At 46.1% G+C, this 25,257-nt stretch overlaps 1 protein-coding gene across 2 annotated transcripts; it reads right to left on the bottom strand.

The window, feature by feature from the left end:
* On the bottom strand, positions 1–23,174 carry TSPAN2 (tetraspanin 2). 2 transcript variants are annotated; one of them, XM_058819386.1, is made up of 8 exons: positions 23,106–23,174; positions 20,820–20,922; positions 8,485–8,582; positions 7,981–8,055; positions 7,369–7,470; positions 6,098–6,172; positions 5,282–5,365; positions 1–3,771 (listed from the first exon to the last, which is right to left on the bottom strand). In XM_058819386.1, exons 1-8 carry the CDS (start codon positions 23,172–23,174, stop codon positions 3,706–3,708), a joined length of 672 nt encoding a protein of 223 aa, XP_058675369.1. In that variant the 3' UTR covers positions 1–3,705. The 2 variants fall into 2 exon arrangements, with proteins under 2 accessions (XP_058675369.1, XP_058675370.1); XM_058819387.1 differs by lacking the exon at positions 1–3,771 and adding an exon at positions 4,422–5,164.
* Between the last annotated feature and the right edge of the window lie 2,083 nt (positions 23,175–25,257).

Here is a 25,257-nt window from a genome sequence, read left to right as displayed (position 1 = left end):
TTCTTTCAAAGCAAGAGGTAATTCTGACACAGATTTGGCAACATGAACCGAAATGCCAGTTCTGTCCAAAATCAGAATTTATGCTGTGCCATACACATTATCCTGGAGGTGGTTAGTGTTTTGGAGAACCTCGTGGCTGGAGCACCAATAGAGAGGAAAAAGATTGAAAAGCTTTATTTATGTACATTTTCTATGAACAGCATCCACTGCTGTTAATCCATAGCCTGCAAAGGCTGTGCAATACAGCATTTGAGGGCTTAAGACAACTCCATTTCTTTTTCAAGACACATGAAATGTGTTTTGTTATAAAACTATCAGTATCAAGACAAGTGAAATACTACTCTTCATTGTAGGGAAGTCACAGGGCTGAGCTTCATCAGCTGCTGTGTGATTTCTGAGAGGTACCAAAACTGGCTGAGGTTTCCCTGTGACAAAGGAAGCTCCCACTGAAATCAGTAACTTAGAAAAATTAGACAAGGGAAATGTGAATAAAGATGTTTAGAGACACAGTAAGGGCATCAACAACTTACATCTTTATGCTGTAGAACAAACTGACAGGAGAACAAGAAAATGTGTGTGATGTGCTTTCAAAGTTCTATCACCTGGAGGGTTCTGATATTTTGTCACTTTCCTCTGACACAGGTGGAAGGGACAGGATAAATGGGTATTTTTGCTGCCTTATGTTGCAGTAACTGAAAAAATACCTTCAGTTACTAAGATGCAGAGAAAACTGCAATTATATTAAGCACCTCACAACAGCAGGAAACTACAAAAGACCTTTATCCCTGGATTCTGTTAAAGGCACTAGTATATGAATAACATGTTGATTTCCAGCTTAATTTATACCAATAACTTAGAGAACTAAACCAGTAACAGGTATGGTCCTGTTCCTGGTATGCAGTGCAAGTATCCCCTAAACCTAAATAAATGCAACCCTAGAGCTTATGCAGGAATGCTCAGAAAATTGATGCTTTCTTTAGAGGAAGAAAAAAACAAATCACAAACCCAAAACACTTCAGCAGAAAGTTTGGTGGCTCGAGTCTGAATTTATAGAAAGTTTTTTCCACCACTTTTTCCTGTTTTTCTAAGGCACTGGGGTGGTTTTGTACTTCTGGGGGAGTGGAGGGATGGGGAAGCAACAGCAGGTTCTGCAAGCTGCCTTGGCATTCAGTGCATCTCCAAGCAGGAGTGGGCATCTTCCAAGAAATCTTATTCAAGAAATAATAAATAAAAAGATAAACTCTGGTTCTGTCATTACATTCTGGTGCTATGAGTTTGAGGAATGTGTAGATGTGTTTAAAATGAACGGAACACTGTCATTATGAGGGGGAATGTAACACAAGGAAATTGCTTTATTTGCAGTCAGTTTCTATCCCTGTGGGACAACAGTTCTTGGAACCTGAACCACTGGCTCTGGTGCTGTTTTTACTGATTTTCCTGGAAAGCTGGCTTGTCCTGAGTGGCAACAATGACACTCCACAAGAGTTCCTTCTTTCTGCCAGTACTACCTTGGGACAACACACCCCAGCTGGGCACTACCCCATCATCTCCTCAGAGCACAACCACTGCAGGGACAGTCTCAGGGACAGTCTCAGGTACACCTGGAGCCAGGAAATTGCTTCGCTGCCTGCTGTGTAAAACTGATTTCTAAGGTTCAGCTTGAGACCCTCATGGATTTGCTGCCACTGCTGTCTTGGGAACAAGCAGCAGATCAGGGCCCTGTTTCCTGTGCTGGTTCTTGCAGAATGAGGTTCCCAGGCCCTGTTTTTAATTAACATCCACTGCTAATCAGCTGTGACAGAGTGACACAAGCCTCACTCTTTTCTGGTGTGTGATTTCATGTGTCCCTGCCAGCCCAAAGCCCAGCTCTTAGTGCAGTGCCACAGCTCGTGGTTGGATGGTTGGAAAAGAGAAATCCATGTAAGAGACAGCAAGATGTGTCAGCTAAACCAGAGGCTTGGAGCAGCAGCACTACCCCAAGTCCTGAAGTGACAGAAAACTGATGGGAGTTTGAGTTTCTTTGGGGAATAAGAGATAAAAAATAAATACTAGATAAAGGGTGGTATATCCCACACAATATATAACATATTTCCTGAAATCCCATTTTGTTCCATTGTGTTTCAGCAGAACAAGGAGCCCATGAATTGTAAATTCCAAGGCCTCTCAGACAATTGGGATGTGTAGTTTCACTGAACTTCTCCCCAGCATGGATGGAACAGCTGCATCGGGAATCTGAACTGGTGATCACCAGATCTGCTGCTATGGGGGTTTAATTAGCAAAAAGCTTTTCTCTGAAACTGTGAATTATCTTAAGTAAGCCAAAAATTAACAGATCCTGAGCCTTTGATGTAACTTCTTTTTCTGGGGACAACCTTTCTCCCTTCTAGGCTGGTTCAAAAGGAACATTCTCTTATGAATAAATATAACAAATAGAAAAATTAAAATCTAGAAAAAAACAATGTAAACGCAAGCCCTGAGGTATTTCAATCACACAGTGTAATTTTTATTCCTGACAATCTAATTTATACCTATGCAACCTAAAGGTGCCAGTAAGAGAACTTACTGCATGGCTCTGTAAAAATGTCCCATCTTCCTTTCCTGCCTTCTGCCCCAGGAAGGGGCGAGAGGTTGAGGTAAGAGCCCCATGGAAGCTGTGATAGTCACAGAAGCAGAAACTGAGGATATTAAAGTGCTGTGTGTCTTTTTCTGACCGCTTTCACTCTTTGTTTGGCTTCCACAGGCCAGTCAGATTCTCCAGAGATCTGACAAGGGGCTGCTTGTCTGGACCTAGGCTCCACCCCTGCACCAGTCTGTAGCCACAGTGAGGCTTTTGGGACAAATGTGGATTTTAGTGGCCCCCTGAACTCACAGTTGGGTTTTTTGGTGTATCTCAGCCTAGCTTGGGAAGCTTAAGCACACTTTGCACTGCAGTTGGTCCCAAATGACTGCCTGGTCTTGCCAGCTTCCCACCTCCTTCCCCCTCTTCCTTTAGCCTGGATCTCCTTGGATGTGTTTTCTCCCCCAGAGCTTTCTGCATTTGCATGAAGGGTCCAGTCCTACAAAAAATAAACACCCAGTCTCTGCATGACAGTGAAGTCAGTGGGTCTACTCTTCAAGTTTGCTGGAGACCCTTAGGCATTAATTGTTTTTTTAAATAAAGTACAATTTTATTAGTTCTGCTCTGTTTGGGCTTTGAAAAATAAAGTCACAGCATGGATCATAGGTCTTTTTACAATGGCATTTGTGCCTCTGCTAATTCTTGGCACACAGGGGCTCAGTGTGAGGGGGCTCTGAGCACTGTGTCCCTGGGGGATGTGCACACACATCTGTTCCATCTGCAGATGTTTACCTGGGCAGCTGCTGCACATCCAGGGACCTGCTCACATCCAGAGGTGTTTGTAAGGAGACACATGCATGTGCTTACATGTGTAAACTCTTAATTGCACATATACAAACATTAAAAATCAAATTAGTCTTAGATGCACCTTTGCTCTTTTTTCATTAAAAAGGACATTTTAAACCCTTTTTTTGTTCACTTGAGTTTTACTGTAACTAATACAATTCACCTGATCACCTAACGGGATATTTTCCTCTCAGTATGTTAAAACACTGATTAAAATGCATTACAATTATTAAATTGGGTAGAAGAGCACTTCTTGTAAGCTTAGTCTGGAACTCCTGGGGCAGAGTTGTGCAGTGACAGTTTTAGATCATTTCTCTCATGTTACGGATGGTACAGCACAGAACCATGCTGAAAATCATGCCAAAGATCTAGAAGAGAAGGGATGTGATTTAGGGATCCACTTACAAAACAGTTATAAAACAATATTCATATCAGACAATCTGAAAGTCCCTATGGCAGAGAAGTGACTGCTTCCATCTACAAACCCCAAAACATCAGACAATAAACATGGAGGAGGTTTCACTGATTTTATCACACTGGTTTCACTGTTCTTTGTTCTGAATGTCCAGCCAAGGCACAACTGCCCCAAATATTAATGTTACTAACATCAATTTAAGTCACATAATAACTGGTGATAATAATATTGGTTGTATCCTGGTATTTCACTGGAGTGTTCTGAATTTCAGAATTCTACATGGAATAGGACACACATTAGAGTGAGAGCAGAGGGTGATTGCAGAGCCCCCAGAGCTGGTGCTGAGCTCTGAATAGTTCCCGTGCTCAAGAGCAAGACTATACATTAAGTATGACTATATACATTAAATCTAAACCCCCATTTGTGTCAGGGAACTTGGTCAGCAGAGGGAATGATAAAAGCAGAGAACAGTGGGTGTTGCCAGAGCTCTGCTTTCTGCCACAGGTCAGTTCTCCACAGCTGCTGCCTCCTGAGCCTGCACTGCTTAGGGTGTGAGATGGGCATTAAAGCACTGGGTTCATGCCCCTAAGGATGGGCACAGCTGAGCCCTCACAGCCCAGCACGTGGCAGAAACAAGCACAGAGAAAGGTGCAGGTGCATTTCTGCTGCTGAAGGGGTCGTGGTCACTTCAGGACCTTCACTGTGTCTGAGGTGGGGACCCAAGGGGAGATGATCCCAGTTCTGGTGTGTCCTTGATGTTACTGATCTCTGTCCCACCCCCAGTGTATTTTTGAGTCCCTTCCTGTTTCATGCAAACCCCAGGATTGTTCAATATGCACAGCACGGTTTCTGTTACCTGCAGAAACCCTTCAGCTGCTTTTCAGTGTCCACTGTGAATGTCCTGCTCTTCCCAGCAGCTAAGGCAGTGTTTCTTTACTCATACTGTGGCTCCTCATGCTGCTGGTGTGACTCTGAAGGAAGTCATGGCACAACTGAGCTGGAAAAGCTTTGTGCTGAAGCCTGGGGAGCCCCAGCCTGCCGGTGCTGCTGTGTCCTTGGGACAGGGTGACATCTATTGGTCACAGCTCTAGTGGCTACTCTCTATTCCTCATGGAAACTAAGGAATGTGTCCTAAAGGACTGAAAGCATCAGACTGCAGTTGTTTTGGAATACAGTAAATGCTGCTACAGCTTTTTGCTTTTTAGTTTGGTTCATGTGCACTCTGCTCTCACAACAAAAGATCACCATCACTTTGGAACCTGTCTAAGGACACAAAATGAACTTGAAAAGCACAGTCACAGAGCTCTGCTTGCACTGATGGGGGCAATTCCCAGGGAGAAGACACACTGGAAGCAAGAAGAATTGAGGAGTCTCACCAGTTGCTGCAAAACACCTTCCACAAAGCTTTGAGTAAGGGAAGGGTACTGGGCTCAAGGAGAGACTGGAGAAATGGATTTACTCACTGTGATGCTAGCAATTGCAATTCCAACAATTCCAACTAGGCGCAGCTGAGTATCAATTACATTCTGAATTTCAGTCAGGCAGTTCTGTTGGAAACAAAATTAAAATATTTTTTAATGCCTGGAAATCTATATTTCAATCAATTCTATCAGCTGTTCTCACTGAGCAACAAATAAACACAAAAATATTTGTGCAGTCACCATCCTAATTCCTGCATCTAAACCTTGGGCTTTGCTGGATAATTTTCCAGCATCTTCCCTTTCCTGGTGAGGCATCTGTACCTCTTGCCTGGAGAGGCTGACACATGCAAGTAATTTTCTTACACTCAGTTTTCTCCCTAAATTTAAACTCCTTTATGTAACAGGCCATACTAAATTAGGAGGTTTGGGGCTTCATTTTGACATTGAACTCACAAGCAGATTCCAGAAAAGACAGAAATGACAGAAATATCTTTCTTGACACCAGTGAAGTTTCTAGTCAGGAGGCTCCATGCATGACTAAGGTGGGCACTTGCTAAAATCCAGCCTCCATGGGGAATTTGGGATCCTGTTCTGTTCCCTCCTTCTCCCTTTTCCTTTCAGATGGTGCAATATTGTCTTGGCTACCATGGGATGCCACAAACATGTGTCATGACTGAGGGCATTATGACCTCCAGCTTAATTCTGCCTCCACTCTGCTCCATTTCATAAGGAATTTCATGCTGGAATTTGCAAGGTAAAAAGAACTTCTTCCTTTCTTTTACTTACAGAATGCCTCCAATGTTAGTAAAGAACTGACATGAAGATGTGATTAGAACAAGCAGGACAGAGGACACTTGCCTTTGGCAGCTGGATGTTCTCTGGACAGGGCAATCCTGTTTGTTGTTCCACATTACCTTTACCACAGCACTGGAGCTGCATGAAACAGAGATGGAGAATCAAAGAGGGAAAACCACAGACCACATAATGAAAATCAGTTGTTATTTTGTCCTGGTTTAGGGACATATTTTCATACTGAAAGTGAGACAATAAATAACTAAAAAAAAAAAAAAAAGAATCTGTACAGATAAAATAATAACCTTATTCTCTATATTTAAACTGCTGCTTCTGGTAGAGTTCCAACTGCGTGGGACAAAATTCTCAAAAATTAGTTTCAATTGTGTGAGGCCACAGCAAACAGCCACATTTGTATTAACAACAATGACCAGAAGAGATTTTTATTACAGTATTTCATAACAAAGCAAACAAGTGGATTTGGGAAAAGCAGATCCCTGTCTTACAAGAAAACAGGAGTTAAAGGGAGAATGCAGAAAGTTCAAATATCACATACAGAATTATGGGCAATGCATAAAAAGTACAGCAGAGAATGCTGGAATTTTATTTCTGACACAACATCGTGCTGGTTTTGGAGACAGTAATAAATCAGAGTTTCAGAGGGTTTGTTTTTCCTGTTTGCCTATCTCCCACAAAATGCTTGGAATTCCTCTTTGGGTCAGAAATAAGAGCTATGGGAGAAGGACAAAAGGGTCTGAGGTTGTGAAATGTTTGTTCTAAAGAACGTGGGAATTGCTGTAAGGAGCAGCAAAGCTTGGGCTTGCTCTCCATGGGAGGCAGTGTAGATCCAGGATGGACATAAACAGGATTACAGAAGTCACAGGTTGTAACTCTGATTCAGACATTCACTTTTTGGGTGGCCTGAACTGTGTCACACATGTGTGGTCTCTCACTGACTTGGTTCAGCCACACTGTAGGTCCTGGGACACAGGTCATGTTTTCTCTGACTGATGCAGAGGGATGCAAACATTTCTCTCTCTGCATTTGCAAGTATTTATCTGTGGATTTCAATATCCACAAGGGTCATTTCTTCTGCACACACAGACCAGAAGCATCAGAAATTTCAAAGCCTGGCTAATCGCACTTTCAAATGTACAGATCCAAAACCCAGAATTCTGACAGAGCCCTCAGGAAACTCTCAGTGTTGTGAGCCTCTGGCTGGATTTTAGGTACATTCAGTTCTATTTTGGCATCCCTCAGAGGGAGGAATTCTGGATTCTAAGGGGCAGTGTGGCAGTGGAGCAGTGGAGGGAGCTGTTGGGGTGAGGAGTACTCACAGCCACGTGGTAGCGATAGATGGTACTGTTGACCTTCCCCACTGGGTTTTTCATGTAGTCCTCATAAGCATCTTCATAGATTTTCTGGGCTTCCTGTATTGCCTGCAGAAATCAGACTTTCAGTGAGTTGCAACTCAGTCTTACCCCCCATCCAAGACTGTCACCTTGTGTTCTCAACCTCCAGGGCAAAAATCTGTGCCTGGTAAACAGGTATGGTGACTCAAAAGCCAGGAGGGTTTGTGGCCTGGTGGCATTCAGAGGGTCAGAGTGTTCATAGGCTCTGTTTTGTGTTTTGGTTAAACATTCTGAGTTGGGGAAGTTCAGTGCCTGAATTTGTTTGCCCTTCTCCCAGGCAATGCCCTCTTTTCATACAGCTCCCCTTGATGTTCCCTCAAGGCTGAACCACACCTCCACCTTTTCCTGAACAGAGGAGACAAAAACTTCATCCTGTTCCAAACTTGTGATAACACAAGCTGTCATTGGCTCCAGATAAGAATGTCAGAGGGTTTTGCAGGGAAAAGTCTGGAAAGTTTTCCTATGGAAGAGCCAGCTCAGTGGGCACTGGAATCCATAACTACCCCATCATTACATCAGAGGCTGTTTGCTACTTACCACTTTCTTGCCTATGAAGGCAAATACTCCAGCAGTGACCTCACCTGCAAATATCACCAACAGGCAAGCAAAGAACTGCAGAGGAAGGAGAGAGAATCTCACATGAGTGTGGCTTGTTCATGGGGGCTGCCAGCCAGCCCCTCATCCTCCCCAGGCCCCAACAGCCCACCCTGAACCAGAGCTCTGAGGGGGCTCTGCACAGGGCTGCTAAAGCAGATTCCTTGTCACATTCAAGCCAAGGGGAAATGGCAAAGATGTGGCTCAGAGGGAGCTTCAGGAAAATCAGAGAGTAATTCCAGGGAATAAATACATCACAAAGGACAAGGAAGGACACCGCTGCATGTATGCCAGCTCTGCCACAGCGTGGTGGCTGCTGAGTCCAGAGACACTGGATTAACCAATAAAAGGACATAAGACCTTTCAGGTGTTGGACTGTAAAGATCTTCCCATTAATGCTTTGGATGGTTTCACTGCAGAGCCCAGGCCCTGGAAAGATTTACTCACAGTTCCAATCAAGCACTGGGACTCCCGTGCTGCTCCACAGCACCCGAAAAATCCAACTGCTGCCATGATGGCCCCTGCTCCCACCAGCATATAGAGTCCTGTGGAAAACAGAGCCAGCAACAATTTCAGAAAGTTTCTCTCCCCAAAGTCTGCTACCTACTTCATCAGCCCCACTCACTTACAGGTATAACAAAGTCTCTGACTTTCACAAAACTGGTTGCACAGAAAAGGTTCTCTGGCCACAGGGGGCGAGCAATACTTTCTTCAGAATTCTTGGAGAATTAAATAAGACAATTTGAGATTAGCTCAGTTGGTTAGAGCATGGTGCTAAAACCACCAGCTCTGCAGGTTTGATTCCTGGATGGGCCATTCACTTAGGAGTTGGACCTGATCATCCTTGTTGGTCCATCCCTTCCAACTGAGAATATTCTCTGACAAGAATCTGTGACTTTCACCTTCCTAGTTTGCTGTCCCAGGGACAGCTCAGTGCAGGAAGAACAAACCCCATACCATCCAGAACCCCTTACACCTCTGCAATAAACAATGTAAAGCAGGAAACCCAGCTCTGCCAGAGGGCTTATTCCTGGGAAACCTGGGGCTGGAAATGGAGGAACTGAAAGGAACATGGGAGATGGCAGCATACAGATCTAGGACCCCAAATGAAAGCTGACACTCTTATTTAACAGGTGTTTTGGTTTTGGTTTTATTTTTTGTAAGGGCTTTATCTAGGACAAAAGGAAATCAGAGTACAGAGTTTTTCTTTCCTCACTTGTGAATGTACAGTTTTCGATCTGTGTTTAGGTAACACTTGGGTTCCTGTGGGGTTCAGCTCCCACCAGGCCACAACCACGGGGCTGTGCCTTGGCTCTGGTACTGTTGGTGTAATTCTAGTCCTTGTCCTGTGCAGGATGCTGTGCCAAGCCACTGCTGGGGAAAGAGCTTCATCTTCCTCCTCCTCGTGTCCTTCTGGTGAGGGACGGGAGCTGCAGGCAGAGCGCACTAGAGGGCACAGTGAGCCTTGCTCCAGCCGGGACTGCCCAAGCTTCCACGGAGAGCCTTTAGTCTGCTCAGTTACCAGTGGAAACGTTATTATAAAATCCAACCCAAGGTGAGCACAGCTGCTGGCATTTGCTGTTAGCAGGCCTTGTGTGACCTGGACTAGAAAATCCTACAGATGACAGTTTGCAATTGCTAGGAAAATGTAAAACCAGTCAGTGTTTGAGTGCAGAGCTTCCATCCAGCTGCTCTGCCTCACTGCAGCCTGCTTGGGGAATGCCAACTCCTGCCTGCTGCCCATTCAGTGCCACATCAGCCTTCAGTCCCTGTGTCTATCCCAGTTGTGTGATCCTTGTCCTCCCCTCCCTCCTTCCTCCTGCCCCAGTTCCTGCTGAGAGAGACACTCTGATAAACAGCAATAAAACAAGTAATATGGCTTTGCCCTACTAATTGTAATATACACAGTGCTGGGGGGATGCTGCTTGCTGCCTGTGTTGGCAGTTCTTATTCCGTGTTTTCTGGATTTTTAATACTCAGCCACCTGTGACTTCCTGGGACTGAGCATTCTTCAGGCTGTACTTGCACACAGGTGCACAGCACTGGTTTTTACTGGAGTACAAAGATATTTATGGCTCAGGGGAGAAAGGTGAGCCAGCCCTGGTGGAAGATGAATTGGAAAGGACAAAAAATCCTCGCTCAGGTGCAGAACCTGGTGCTCACCAGGCAAACACCAACGCTGCCATTTCCTCCATGGTAACAAACAGTGTAATTACAAAGATGTTTCCTGCACGTATTCAGTGCGTCCCTCCCTGCTCCCTCCCTGCACTTATCAGCCACTTAGCAAAGATAAATTGGAGTAAGGACACAGGAAAGGAGTCTTCCCGTTTCTTTTGGTTATTTGCAGCTAGGAAAGACAAAGCTCGGTGAGTCTAGGGGTGAGACCACTCTCAGGAATTTGGATTTGCATTTGTCAGAGAAACAGCCTGAGCATTTCACTCGAATGACTCAGAGCTAAACCACTACCTCAGTGAGAACTTCCCTTTTAAGGCGTGTTACAGGAAGAACTCACAACACTCACTAAACAAAGCTGAGCCCCAAGCTGAGCCAGCCAGGAGTTAAAATCCACCTCCTTCCATCCTCTGCTCAGGAGAGTTCATCCCACTTTGTCCTTTCTCAGCCTGGGACTGCCACTTGGTGATACCCAGCTATTTCTAGATGGAAAATAATGTTGACACTTAAGATTTCCACAAAAATCATGATATTTTTACTTTTCTACTCTATATACACACATATGTAATCTTTCATACAGGAATGTAACTTGTGATTTTGGGGTTGTCCTGAGGCCAGGACTTGGCCTTGGTTGATCCTTGTGGATCCCTTCCAATTCTGAATATTCCATGAGACACATGAAGAGTAGCTTGAAAAAAGTTAAAGGGGCCAAGTTACTGAGAGGTTTCCCAGCAGCCACATCCAGGGATGCTCAGTGGAAGGTGACTTCCAGGAAGGATGTCTGCCAGAGATGGAAATGTTATAATTTATGGCTTAAACATCTTCATAAGGGACTTTTGCCTCTTGTAGCAAAACTGTATTACAAAAGCTGCAGAGAAGACCACCACATCCTGACTGAGGCCCCACTTAACCCCTCTGTGCCTCCCCCCTTTTCTTTTTCTATTTCTTTCTTTTTCTATTTCTTTTTCTATTTCTTTTTCTTTCTCTTTGCCTCTTTTACTATTAAATAAAATATATCAATTTCTTGGCACTAGCATCTAACCTCATTTGGTTTTAACAATATTTTTGGGTAGATTTGAACATTTCTTGGTTTGATCAGTTTTGTTCACAGACTTAATTTTCTTTGTGTTTAAACTGGTTTGTAACAATATCAAAGCTGTAGATGCAGAAGTATCCTGGATGGTGTAAGTATGTAAGAAGGATCTGGTATTCCTTTTCCTAATGGGCTGTACACAGCAATGTAGGCACGTTCACCTCAAATTCTTGATAAGAACAGACCTAAATTTAAAGTGAGACTCTCCAGAGAGAGAAAAACAAGCAAAGGGTGGCAATGTCTGGCACAGAGCCCTTGGAATCCCAGCTTTAACTAAAGCCACCAAGCACTGAGAGCTGTCAGGGCCAGCAGTGCAAATCCAGATTTTGGTGGTTAATATCACACCTTTCCTTGCAATAGTAACCAGAGTCAGAAGTAGCTCAGCCCCACTAAAACCCATCCCTTCCTAAAAAAGCAGGATGGAAAGCCTTAATCAGCTTCTACTCATCAGCACTTCCATTGTAAAACACAAAGCCTTGGCATGGCCTCCAGCTTGGCATCTACAGCACAGCGGGGAAACAAATAAAAGTCAGTTTATAGACACAGAACAGAACAGGTTTGAGAGCTACAAACCGACACAGAAAATTCACTGTGAAGCTCAACATGGCAAAAAGAAGTGTGTGAGTCAGGTCAGGACAGAGAGCTCGTTTAGGTGAGTGGAAAATGATGAGGAGACTCTCCAGCTGCAGCTTTTTGTGCAGCAGAAGGAAAAATGCACAAGGTGGAAAGGAAGCAAAGATTTGTGGCCTTTGTGAATTCTTTCCTCTCACCTCTTGTTGCCCCTGTTGATTTCCTGCAATTCTGCTCTTTGCTCTGTGTGTGCTCATGGAGAGGAGAGAGGGCTGGCACCTAACGGAGAGCAGGGAATGCAGAGAGCAGGAATGGCCCCAGGCTGGCCCCAGAGACAGAGCTCTGCCATCTGGGATGGCAGAATATCGGAATATTTACTCCACCTGCATTTAGGACCCACAAACAGGTCGCTGTCAGCCCCTGAATGCAAATGGAGGAAGAGGCACATTCCAAAGATGAAAATCCATGTGCAAATCTGACAGAAAATTGGTTGATTTAGGCAGCCACAGGCACTGATTACTGAGGGGGTTCTGGAGGAAATAGGGGCTTCTTTATAACCACAAGAGAATGAAAAACAACGTGTCACAGGACTGGGGATTTTTGAACACAGCCTATTCTCTTAATTTTTTTTTAAATGAGGAAATATTGAGGTTTTGGGGTGTGGTTTGTTTTTTTTGCTGTGCTGACCCCCCCACCCCCCCAGTTTTTTTATAGATGTGAAGAGAAATGAAGACTTCTCCTTTTAGCAGTGAGTCAAGTGAGAGAACACCTGATAACAAATTGATTTCCTTCTGGCTGTAATGTACTGAGTGTAAGAGGGAAACCCCCTTTTTTTGCCATTGTTTTATTTTGCAAAGACAAATTTGGAAAGCCATAAAGCAGCAGCTTTTCTGTATATTTGATTTTTTTGATTCATCCCATGGGGAAAATCATTCTTTCCTGAAAGGAAATTGTCAGATGGGGGTATTCCCTGTGAAAATTCCAACAGGAGGGATTCCCATTTTCTAGCAGACTCTGCTTTGCAATTACAAAGGGAATTAAAATGTTATCTGGCAGTCTCAGAGCATCCTGTGGCTCCCAGTGGTGAAAAATGGCAAATCCACAAGTCAGCAGGTCTCTGGATCAGCCTCAGTGCTCGTGGCACTCAGCTCTCCCTGTCTCCTCTGGAGATAAGGACACATCCATTCCTGGGCTGAACATGGAGACAGATCTGCAAGTCTGAAAAATCACCTTCAAAAGGATCAAGGGATTTTGGGTGTTGTTTCTGAGTGTACCAACCCTCTGTGATTAGCAGTGATACAGAATTCCATCTCTTTAGACCAGATAGAAGAGAAGGATGGGGTTTTATAGCTGCAATACATTTTTATGTGTATCAAGAGTGAGGGAAGGATCAGCCTGGGATGGGAGAGATGTAATTTCAGACTCTGGAACAGAACCCACTCCCAGAGCTACTTTTGTTTGTTTGTTTGTTTGTTTGTTTGTTTTTCCCCAAGTCTTACTGAAGGTTTGAGGCACAAATCCCTGCCAAAGAGCAGGAGCAGACAAACACACCCTGTCTCTGTCTGGCTTTATTTCACATAGGTTTCTTGTTTACCTGGCTGCTATGGGCACTTTCCATTTGAAATAATTCTCCTTTTTTTTTTTCCTCTCTTTTGGGCTGAGTAAATAACACTGAACAAACCCCCAGCTGTTCCTACTCCACAGAGAGAACAAGCAGCTCTGTTCTGGGGGTGAGGGACCCAGCAGCAGCAACAGCAGAGCCCGGGACCCAGAGAGGGCTTGGAGGGATTTTCCTGGGGTTGTGAGTTCCTTGCAGCCCCAGAGGCAGATGTAACCCTCCAAGGAAGGACTGAGGCTCTCCTGCCCTTAGGAGAGCACCAAGGAACGTCAAGCACAGACACAGTCCTGGAAAATATGAGAAACACACGTAGGAGTTGGAAAAAAAAAAAGTCCAGACAGGGACGGTTATGTGTGGCACCAAACTCAGCTCCTGAAACAGGATTGTTACGAGAAATTTCCATTGTATATTTATTTATAAAATACATTTACAGAACTGGAGAAAAGCTGCTGAGGCCTCTAAAGTGGCATGAATTTCTGGAGAAGTGGAACATACCCTTAATTTGAGCATAATGGATTTATCTGATTAAGTGTCTGGTGTGAATTCAGCAGAGATTTTGTGGTTAATTTTCCTGGAACCATTAGAGGCACCAGCCCAGTTTGGAGGCTACTGCTGATGCACAAATCCTGAATTTCAATTTAAAAGCAGCCTCATTGTAATGTAACATCCCAGTTCAGTTCTTCTCTTTCCCACAGAACACCAGTCCTTGTTACATATCTTGTTCACATGAACCCTAAATAATTATGGCCAGATTCACTGGAGGCAGTGCATTCCCAAAGCTGCTCCCAAAGCTGCTCCCAAAGGCTCTGTCAGGGTCCACCCCTCTGAACTCAGGTGTCACCTGTGCCAGCTGGAGCCGTCCTGCCCTGGCTGCTCTTCACAGACCCCAGGCAATGGATTCTACCATTTAATGATGTGAAAAGTGTGGGAAAACTTCCTCACATGGGAGCTGTTCAGAGTGCACACTGTGGTCAGAAGCACATGGCCAAAAGTCTTGGTACTTTCTCTACTTTCACTTCATCCTTTTTGACTAGAACCACACAGAGCACTGCAAATGTACACAATGACATTAAGATTCCTTTCTTCAAATTTCCTGACGTTTATTTGCCTGTTTGGCTGCAGTAAGGAAAGCACTTTGTTGTCAAGAGCAACTGATAGTGAGTCTAAGATCATGTTCCTGTGTGGTTGTAGCTAATTTAGAGTCTGTCAGTGTTTGTACTGCTTACATTATCTGTTACCACTTGCATCACTTTGTTGACACTGTATTTCTTCTGCCTGTGTAATACTCAGTCATTTGGCATTCTGAAATCCTCTCGTGATTCTCTGCAATCCTCTCTAGATTAGGACACTGCATAATCCTGTGTGTGCACGAGCCAGCTCAATCCAAACCTTCCTGAAGATGTTTTTGAACTGACAAGCCCCAAAAAGGAGCCTGAGGGCTTTTTGGTTGCTGGTTTGTTTGTTTTTTTCCAGCAGACAGAACGCTTTCCTCTCAATGACTTCAAAGTGGACAGTCCAAACGTATTTACAGCTCTGTCAGAGCGAAACACAGCACAGGACATTTCCCTTACAGGAGCTGTAATGGGTTATACTGGTTTGCTTGTTATGTAGGAACTGCTTCAGAGCATGTAGAGCTCTCTTAAAGAGACTCAGTGTGAAAAAGGAGCCTGAGCAACCTTGGAGGGTGGGGTGCTGCTCCAAAGAGAGGAATCATGGGATGGTTTGGGTTGGAAGGGTCCCTAAAGATGATGGAGTTGCAGCCCCTGTGACCGTGTTCACAGGGGTCCGAGGATGAGGGAAGAGATGAGGATCTGACTCCGTGTTTTAGAAGGCTTGATTTATTATTTTATGATATATGTTATATTAAATCTATACTAAAAGAATAGAAGAAAGGATTTCATCAGAAGGCTGGCTAAGAATAAAAAAAGAAAGAATGATAACAAAGGCTTGTGGCTCGGACAGAGAGTCTGAGCCAGCTGACTGTGATTGGCCACTAATTAGAAACAACCACATGAGACCAATCCCAGATGCACCTGTTGCATTCCACAGCAGCAGATAACCATTGTTTGCATTTTGTTCCTGAGGCCTCTCAGCTTCTCAGGAGGAAAAATCCTAAGGAAAGGATTTTTCAGAAAATACCCCACACTGTCCCAGGCTGCTCCCAGCCCTGTCCAGCCTGGCCTTGGGCACTGCCAGGGATGCAGGGCAGCCCCAGCTGCTCTGGGAACCGGTGCCAGGGCCTCAGCACCCTCTGGGGTTACACATTAATGTAACCAGCCACGTCCTGGGGGCATGCAGGGATGGGAAGCACCTTGATGCCCTTTTCCTTCCCACAGCACCAGTGACAGGTTTGTCCCCAGACACCTGCAGGTGGCTCTTTGCAGAGAGCTCCCAGTGCTGCTGGGTGAGCTCTGGGCTGGGCCTGGGCACCCTGAGCAGAACAGGGACTCCTGGAGCTCCCCGAGGGGCTCAGGGCTCAGCAGTCACAGCAGTGAGCAGGAACCACGGTGGCTTCCAGCTGCCTCGAGGGAGGAGAAGGAAATGGGGTAACTGTGGCCTTGGCTGCTGCTCTGGGGTGGGACTGGCTGGGAGAAGCCACCCAGGAGGACAATTTAATGGGCAAAAAGCATAAAGTGCATTATCATGCTTAAGTGATTAAAAAAAAAAAAAGCCTCCTGAACATCAGCATCTTGCAAATATGCAGCAATCACCCCGAGGCAGACGGACACATTGTCACATTAGGCTAAAGTAGCTTGTTTGGTGAGAATTGCCTTTATTCTTGCCTTTATTCTGTCAGGAGAAATGCTAACTCTTAGGAACTGCTGCAAGGTTTTGTAATCCACAACAGAGACCGAAGACCTTGGAACAACTTTCATTTTTAGTAAGGTTTTCTCAGGGGGTGGTAGTGGTGGTGTCATATTTTTAAAGTGAATTTCCAGTGAGCAGCTTCCGTTTTCCACTCAGGGCCACTATCAGCCTTTTCTCTCTAAACCACTCTTCCTGAGCAACAGAAAAAAAGAAAGCTGCACATAGATGATAGGAAGAAAGACAATTTCATTGCTAAAGTCTTAAGTACAGACTAAAAGCCTCTCCAATACATGATGGCAGGATCATTTAATGCTCTTCTTGTGGCTGCACATCTCTTTTGCCAACAGCTCTCATTTTAAAGGCTGGTAGAGTTTGAGAGGTGCTGGATTTAGCAGAGAAAATCCTGTTGACTAAGGGTATAGTGCTTGACTCCAAAATACATGAATAGAACTTGAACAAAGTGAGGCACAGGAGCAGAGAACTGCAGTCCACATGGATGGAACTCCAGCCAGCTCCTGTTTGTATGGGCATCCACTGCAATGGAGAAAAGCTCCTAATATCCTTCAGCTCCAGACATGACTTCATACCCTAAGGCACGCTCCATCCACATACCTTTCAAAGCCAGCAGCATCACTCCTGCTCTCACCCCAAGAAAAAGCCACTATCACCCTAAAACTTTTGTCCACAGCTGTTTTGGCCCTGATGGATGCCTGGACCACAGATTGGATCATGAGACTGAAACAAAGAGAACAGAACAGAGCATAGGAGGGTTGTGAGCTCTGGCTGTGCAGGAGAAGCAACATTTCAGGGCTGAGAAAGAGCCACCCAGACTGATGCGTTTGCATTCATCAGGTTTTGTTACCATTCCTGAGGGGGTTTGTTGAGTACACACACTTCACTTTTATTGGTGCTGGCAGGGATGGGACCCTCTGCACTTCTTTTCTGAGGAATACAGAGTTTGTCCTGCTGGTTGCCCTTTGTCCACCAAAAGCAGAGATGGAAGAACTGAAACTGGTCCTTAAAAGGTCCCCATGTCAATTTTTGCTTTACAAGTGCTTTACTTGCACTCAGCAGCACTTGGTCTGTACTACTGTGCTTCAGTTTTTCTTAAAATTAAGACCAGCAGTACTACAAGGAATTAATTAATTGTGAGACAGCAATGCTGACACCCTGGGTTCCCACAAGCATCTAACTTCCTTCTGACTCTTACAGACCTTCCTGCCCAGTAAAAAATTTCCCAGTCTTGGTACAGGAGTCTCCATAAGGATGAGCAATCTGAGGGAATTCCTGAAATTCCACAGATCTTTTCTCCATTTGATCTGTGCAATGTCACAGACAACTCAGATAAAAAGGTATCTGCCAGCTATTGTCCTTTGATGAAATTATCCTTTTTTTTTTCATTTTTTTTCTTTCTCAAGAGAGGGATCTGTGAACTCTACCAGAGCTGAACTGCAGTTGAACAGGGAAGCCACAGTTTTGCTTCATCACTTGAAGCAGAGGCACAAAAACTGCACTGTGAGATGGAGTAACATAAAAATATATCCCATTGTAGAGGGAACTGGGAACTGCAGGGAGAGGATGCCCAATTTTAGGAGCCTCCAGGTGTAAGATGTGTCTGGTAAAATGGTTGGAGGCTGTGTGGGTCAAAGTGCTCCAATTCCAACCTTTTCTGTTGTAGGTTTTTCACTGCAAACTGCAGTGGGGAATATGGATCCCCAAACACAAAACCACAAGCAACAGAAAGCTAGGAACACATATGTGCTTGCCCACAGCACTGCTGCCTGTAAGCTGTTCTCCAACCAACAAAAACATCTCAGTGGCTGGAAAAGATGAACAGGCCTGGTTGCCAAGTCATGGCCTGAACTATTCCAGGGGCAGAAAAGACAGCTGGGCTGCTGGTAAAGAACAGGGCTATTTAAGGAGACTCACTCTGGCCTAATGGAAAATGCAAGGATAGAATTATCAATTATTTTACACTAACCCAACATTTCAGATCCAGGAAAAAAACAATCACAAGGAAGGAGAAGAGAGAAGCTGGTTAGAGTCGGCTGGCAGCTCAGTCCAGGTACAGAAAGAGCAGAATGTGCTGCCCTTTAGAAGAAAGAAAATGAACTGTTTTTCAGAAGATGGTGATTGTGGAGTGTTTCAATGCACCTGCACTGTTGTTCCAAGCACTGGCACAAAGTTGATGTGATCCCAGGGCCTTGGGTTATCACAAGGAGCCACAAATGCCATCAGTGGAACTGAGATAAAGAAATTCTTTTTGGATGTGTAGCTATATGCTGATATTTTAAGTCATACTGCTGATCTGCTTTCTCTTTCAGCCCTCAGGGCAGCTGCTCCTGGTGTGCTGCACAGTGTTCCATATTAAGAATTCCTATGCAAAGCCCTGGCTGCCACCCAGGAAGCATGTTAGAGAGCAAACACACAGAGCCAAATAAACAACAGTCCCAGACACTCTGAGAAAGGCCCAATACACAACTGCCAGGGGGGACTCCGAGCTGAAATCTCCTCGAGAGGGAAAGCTCTTCAGCATGACCTTCAAATGCAGCTTTGTCTGCTGCAAACCCACTGAAACTGAACTTTTCCCTGTTCTTTCACCATGGCCCCGGCCCCAGAGTGTTGACAGCCCCAGCACAGCCTGAGCTGAGCCATCAGATGCTCCGGGGTCACAGCATTTAGCAGGGTTTGTAAGGAGGAAAGGAGACAGCAGAAAACTCTTTGGTTTTCTTTCACAGGAATGCTCTGTTCAGTGCCTGTTACAGAAAAGGGCAAAACTTCACTTTAGAATTTAGTCCAAAGTGTAAGTTTGAAAGAATTCTGAAATCTCTGTGCCCTGTTCCTCAGCACTTCCTCTCACAGTTACACATTTCAACAGGCAGCTCCATAAATACGTGTGGCAGCCCAAAAGCTGAATGTCATGGTGTCTGATGAAACTTTTACAAGAACATTCCTCAGGACTTCCCAAAATTAACAACTTTGAACAACTTTTGTAATTTCTATTCAGTGCAGAAGCAGACTACATCTTTTGGAGATTTCAATACACATGCAACAAAAAATATCTTGTTTAGACTGTGTGTTCCAGGCTGTACTGGAGTTTTGGTGCTTATTCACAGTACAGGATGTAGCAATTTCTGCCTTCCAGCAGCACTTGATTTTGAAGGCCAGAACATCCTTTTGTCTTGTTTGCTCTCCTGGGACAAACATAAGTGGATCAGGGAGGGAAGCACTGCAATCTACAGCACAGGGAATTCAGCAGGTATAAAGTGGAGCTGGAAATGAAGTTGGTGATCTAATGTGCTGCTGTCATAGCAGCTCAGATGTAAGAGAAAAAGCAAATAATAACTTCCTGGCTCTCTGTGTCAGTGGAGGTGTTTTACAGTAACCCTCAGGTCCCAAACAATGTTTTCATCTGAATGGTTTTGTTCAGCCTCACAAAATCCCAGGGAAACATTGCTGAACATCACATTCTCCCCATTCATTCCCATGGCTGCAGTTCTGTGCCTCTGGCCTGGCTGCAGGTGTTAAAGAAACCTGGGCCTGGGGCTGTGGTGGGTCTGGGTCAGCCTCCACTGAGAGCATTGGGGTATTTAAGGTGACTGCACAATCCTGGAGTGACAGGTAACTGCTGGAGGACACCTCTGTCACCTCCCAGTCCCTCCACCCTGCCACAGTGGCTTGATGGCCAGGGCAGGACTGGGTATTCACTCACACTTGGCATTTGTAGATGGCAAAAATGTTTGCACCAATGGGATTTTATTGGGTCCATCTCTAGGGGTGATGTATTGAACAGAAAAACTCCAACTTTTCTGGCGTAAAAATATGTTACAGTTACCAATTACAGAGAGCTGCAGTCGCTGGCAGTCCCAGACAGCTGCTATTTAAGGGTATCTATAAATATGAAGCACAGGTCCCAAAAACCCACCTGGAGATCCCAGGGAGAAAAAGTTATCTTAAATGCTAAAAACAGATGTGACTAATCCCAGTTCTGTGGGCACAGGAACTAGCTGATGCCTGCCCAGGTTGGACAAACAGCTCCTGAGATGACTGAACACCAGGTAATATCACTGTTCAGCTGGGGAAGGATTTGCTTTGGCACTTTGGTCCCACTGAGGCCTCCACAGGGAGAATTGCTGAGCAGAATTTTGCTGCTGGCCTGGTTCTGGGAACCTTCTGAAAGGACACTTGTTTTGTTGGCTGGCAGCTGCACACAAAACTCTGGAGGGATATATTGGTGAGCCCCACAAGTGTCTGACCTGTCTCACCTTCTATTCTGAGAGTCTTAGCACAATTCACTTAGGGTATGAGGGGACTGGATCAAATCCAGGAGAGGAGATTAGTTAGGGCTAAGGAAGTGGCTGTCAAGCAGAGAAAGGCCAGAAGCCATCACACACATGGCACACAGCACCAGAACATCCAGTTTTGTGTAGGTCAGCCCAGAAATTGCTGACCAAGGTGTGTCACCTGCCCCAGCATGCAACCAACCCTGGAGGCTGCTGCCCTCCCAGCACTGTCACTTACCCATGAAGAAAAGTTCTGGGGACTTCTTGTCTGTAGCAAACTCAGCCATGGGCCCACCAAAGCGCAGCCACAGCCCGAAGGCAATGACAGCCAGTCCTGCCAGCTGCAACACAAACACAGCAGTCAGGGCTGCAGTGACAAAGGCTGCAGAGCATCACAGCAGTGTCCTGGCACCTTGTGCTTTCTTGGAATCCCACAGCTCAGAACTGCACTGTCAGAAAATTCATGCAGCACTTGCCAGGGTCTGAAACAACAAATTACTATTACAGTGCGATGTAGTTCTTTCTTTCAGCTCCTCAGTGCAGTGGTGCTTCTGAACTTACTAGAGACTCTCAAACCTTGTCAGTCATTTAATTATCAAAACTGGGCCTGAATTGTCATGAGGAATGGAGTGGGGCAGGGGACCCCCACCAAAACTAGGAGGTACAAGGATTGTTACTGGGTAGATATCTTGGATCACAGAAATTACAAACCAGTGATAGATGCTGTCAAATGCAAGGAAAAATTCCCTTTAATGTGAACAAGACCAGGTCACAAAGGAGTGTCACAGCATGTTGTTTGAGGGAAAAGATCTACAGTCAGAGGTTTCAGCCTCACCACGTGCCAGACAGATCATCAGCCTGCCAGGCAGAGCTGTGTGACCTGGCAGAGAACTCCAGCACCCTCAGGAGCAGAGCTGTGTGTCCTACAGGAGCTCCAGCACCCTCAGGAGCAGAGCTGTGTGTCCTGGAGGCACCTCCAGCACCCTCAGGAGCAGAGCTGTGTGTCCTGGAGGCACCTCCAGCACCCTCAGGAGCAGAGCTGTGTGTCCTGCAGGAGCTCCAGCACCCTCAGGAGCAGAGCTGTGTGTCCTGCAGGAGCTCCAACATCCCTCAGGAGCAGAGCTGTGTGTCCTGCAGGAGCTCCAACATCCCTCAGGAGCAGAGCTGTGTGTCCTGCAGGAGCTCCAGTACCCTCAGGAGCAGAGCTGTGTGTCCTGCAGGCACCTCCAGCACCCCCAGGACCAGGCACAGTGTCCTGCTGCTGTCCAGGCCCAGATTCTCAGCCTGTGGCACCTGCACATCCTGGACAAGGCTCACAAGCACCTGCTGCTTCCCATGTGGGTGCCAGCCTGGCACAGTGCTCCCCTAACCTGTCCTGCATTCCCTGGCACTCGATCCATTGGCACAGCTCCACAAGCCAAGAGAGCAGGCAGTTGTACAGCTGCAGAGCTCAGGATCACAGCTTTCCTCACAGATGTGTCCTAGCAGAGGGTGAGGGTCCCCTGCCACCCTGTCACAGCATGGGGACCTCCCTGCTGCCAGCCTTGGCCTGCCAGGGCCTCTCCAGGCTGTGGAGTGCCCCTGGCAGTTCGGGGTGAATGTCCCAGCCAGCTGCGATGGTTCCTTCCATCTCAGCGAAAAGGCAGATAACAAAACACAGTACTTGTCACTTTTGAGAAACAAATAACACAAAGCTTTGTCCTTCTGCTGCCCTGCAGCTGCAGCTGGGCAGCAATCACACTGCCCCTCCAGCTCGAGCACAGCAGCACTGTGTCCCCGGAGCACGCAGCGCTGTCACCACGAGGGAACAGCCTTTGGTTTAACTGTGCTTCAAGCATAAAGGAGACAAAAGCCCAAAACTGCTTGGTCCAGAGAGGCTGAACAGGATGACTTTGTGGCTTCTTTTAAAAAGACCCCAGTGAATCAGAAGGAAAGAAAAAGACATTTAAGAAGATAACATTGCTGATTGTTTTCTGGAAAGCTGAAGGGAGAACAGTGCACGAGGGAAAGTGAGAGAAGAGAAAGCGTGAATTCAGCTGGTGGAACTGTGAGACTATTGAAAAGGTGCAATGAGGAGAGAATGGACACAGCATTCCCTAAACCTCTTGGGGCGATGCGAGGACTCTGTTTTAGGATGATCTTGTAGCAGCTGTTTTCTCCCTTATTAAAATGGTATTAGTAAAAAGCACCGTGATGGTGTGAAATGTTCTGCTCACTGCACTGTGCTGGGGGAACCTCTCCCAGCCTCCTCCTGCAGCCGCGTGGTTGCCGGGGCAATGATCGCTGCTTTAAACGATCAGTTCAGACAGATGCCGTCTCTGCTCAGCAATGCCATCTTACCCCGAGCCGGTGCTTCATTTCCCCGGCAGAACCGCATCTCCCTGGGAGCGAGCAGAAGCCGGGAGCGCAGCCGCAGCTCGGGCAGCCGATCCCGCAGGGCTGCCCGGAGGGAGCCGCGCCCGTTCCACCCCGGCACCCCCGGCACCTGCAGCAGGTGCCCGGCCCCGTTCCGCCCCGCGCTCACCCAGAAGGTCAGGTTGAAGATGAAGAGCAGGATCTTGACGCAGCGCATCCCTCCATAGCCCACGCCCATGGCGGGCGCTCCGGCAGCAGCTCAGCCGCGGCTCGGCCCGACTCCGGCGGGGCGGCCCCGGGGGCAGGTGCGGGGCCGGGCGGATCCGCCGACCTGGGCCCGCCCCGGGGCGGACTTTGTGCCCGGCGCCGTGCCCGGGGCTTCCCGCGGCCGCAGCTGCCCGGGCGGGGCACGGGCGGGGCCGGGCACCCCCTGGGCCCCGCGCTCGGTGCAATCCCTCTGTGTGTCTCCCGAAGACGCTCGGATCCTGCAGATGCTGTCCGCAAAATTACAGGCAGGAGCAAGAATGTGATGTGGTTAAACTTGCCTTGGTTCATAGCCATAGCTAAGAGCCCCTCAAGTTCATTTTCCAATCATTTATTTGTTCTCTAATTTGACCCGAAATGCTGACTCTGCTGTCAAAATCTTAAAGCTTTCTCATCTTATTTTTTTCCAGCTGCTCCTTTGAGGTCTCCAGGAACTCTGAGTCCAAAGTTGCCTGTGGGGCTTTGAGTCAGGGGAGCAGGAGGTAAGGTTGTGTCTCTGGAAAAGGGGTTTCTACGTTAAGCATTTCCTCTCCTTATTTAACAAATAAAACACTTATTTCCTTTTTTTTCTTTTTTTTTCTTTTTTTTTTCCTTTTTTTTTTTTCCTTTCTCTTTTTAGTTTGTGCTCTAGTCATAACTGTAGACTTCTACCTATTCAAATATTTTCAGGTTTTGAATACATTTTCCCTGAGGTGTGTATGGAAACTGTGCAAAAATGTGTGGGAAAAGATGTTTGGTGTTGTTATTTCAAATTACACTCCTCTAATTACACAATAATACCAAAGGACGTTGGAGGCGGTTTCCTTTTTCACTCATTTTCCTCTTCGTTTTCAGTTGCGTTAAAGCCTGGCCATATCTTGGAAAAATAATTCCAAACAGTTTACTTGAATTGCAATGACAGAGTTTAATTAAGAATATCTTATTCCATTTGCAATGAATTGCAATGCAATACTGTTTATTAGCTTAGTTGTTTGGTTTTTTTAAACAAACATTGAATCTACCTTATAACTCAGAGTAAAACCCCACAATTTCCCTTTTTTTTGCTTCCGTGATGCTCTGCTGGATGACGTTGACCTACCAGGTCCAATGTGTTCCTTCTAAAATTACAAAAACATGAATGCATTTGAATAATCAAAATAACTTCAAGACAATGAGATGCATCAAACAGTAGCAGAAGTCTTCATTATCCTCTGATACATTTGAACCAGAGGAAAAACAAGAGAGTGGTTTTGCCTTGGATTGTGATGGCAACAAAAATAAATAGTTATTTTAGAAGTCTTTTATTAGGCTTCTCTATTTCTCTAGTAATTTTCATGCTGATTTTCTCTAAAAGTGTAGGAATGAATCATTCGGCCCTCACAAGTAGTAGGTCTCCTTCCCACATAATTCTTGCAATGAATTAATCCCAAGGTGCTGCTTTTCAGCATGTGGTTCTTGGCATCTCCCGGAGGCAGCTCGCAGCTTCCTCTGGCACTGCCCAGGGGTCACACAGGTTTGGGTGCCCAGGGGTCACACAGTTTAGGTGCCCGGGGACGTTCAGGCAGGTTTGGGTGCCCAGGGGCACAGGGCTGGCAAAAAGTCACTGATGGGGCTCTGCTGGGCTCTGTTTTAGGGCCAGTGTCGTCATAAATGACTCAGATTAGGACTCAAAGGCATACTGAGAAATTCTGCTGACAACACAAAACTGTTCTTGAGAAAAAGAGCTGTTGATTCCCTCAGAGGCAGAGAGAACTTGATAAATGTGAGCGCTGGGCAGTCACCAACCATGTGCAGTTTAACAAGGGCAAGTGCTGAATTCTGCACCTGAAGAGTTGCAGGATTGGGTAACCCTGGATGTACGGGCAGAGTGGGGAGTGAGGCTGTGGAAAGCAGTGCCATGGAAAGGCACCTGGGGGTTGTTGTGATGGCAAGCTGGATCTGAGTCAGTGTGCCCTGACCAGGAGGCACATCCTTGTCCTGGGGGCACCAGGGGTTTTGGTGATGGCCAGTTGGATCTGAGTGAGTGTGCCCAAGGAGGGACATCCTTGTCCTGGGGGCACCAGGCACAGCATCCAGGC

Source organism: Ammospiza caudacuta, chromosome 24 (assembly GCF_027887145.1).
Source record: "Ammospiza caudacuta isolate bAmmCau1 chromosome 24, bAmmCau1.pri, whole genome shotgun sequence".
Taxonomy (NCBI): domain Eukaryota; kingdom Metazoa; phylum Chordata; class Aves; order Passeriformes; family Passerellidae; genus Ammospiza; species Ammospiza caudacuta.
The sequence above is the reverse complement of the archived record's forward strand: the minus strand, read 5'-3'. Positions and strand labels throughout refer to the sequence as shown.

Excerpts from the sequence above, each read along its gene's own strand:
- TSPAN2 (XM_058819386.1), bottom strand. The coding sequence starts at position 23,174 with ATGGGCGTGGGCTATGGAGGGATGCGCTGCGTCAAGATCCTGCTCTTC. Across the intron at positions 20,923-23,105 it reads TCTTCAACCTGACCTTCTGG|CTGGCAGGACTGGCTGTCAT; the intron begins GTGAGCGCGGGG and ends TTTGTGTTGCAG. Across the intron at positions 8,583-20,819 it reads CCCAGAACTTTTCTTCATGG|GACTCTATATGCTGGTGGGA; the intron begins GTAAGTGACAGT and ends TGTTTTCCACAG.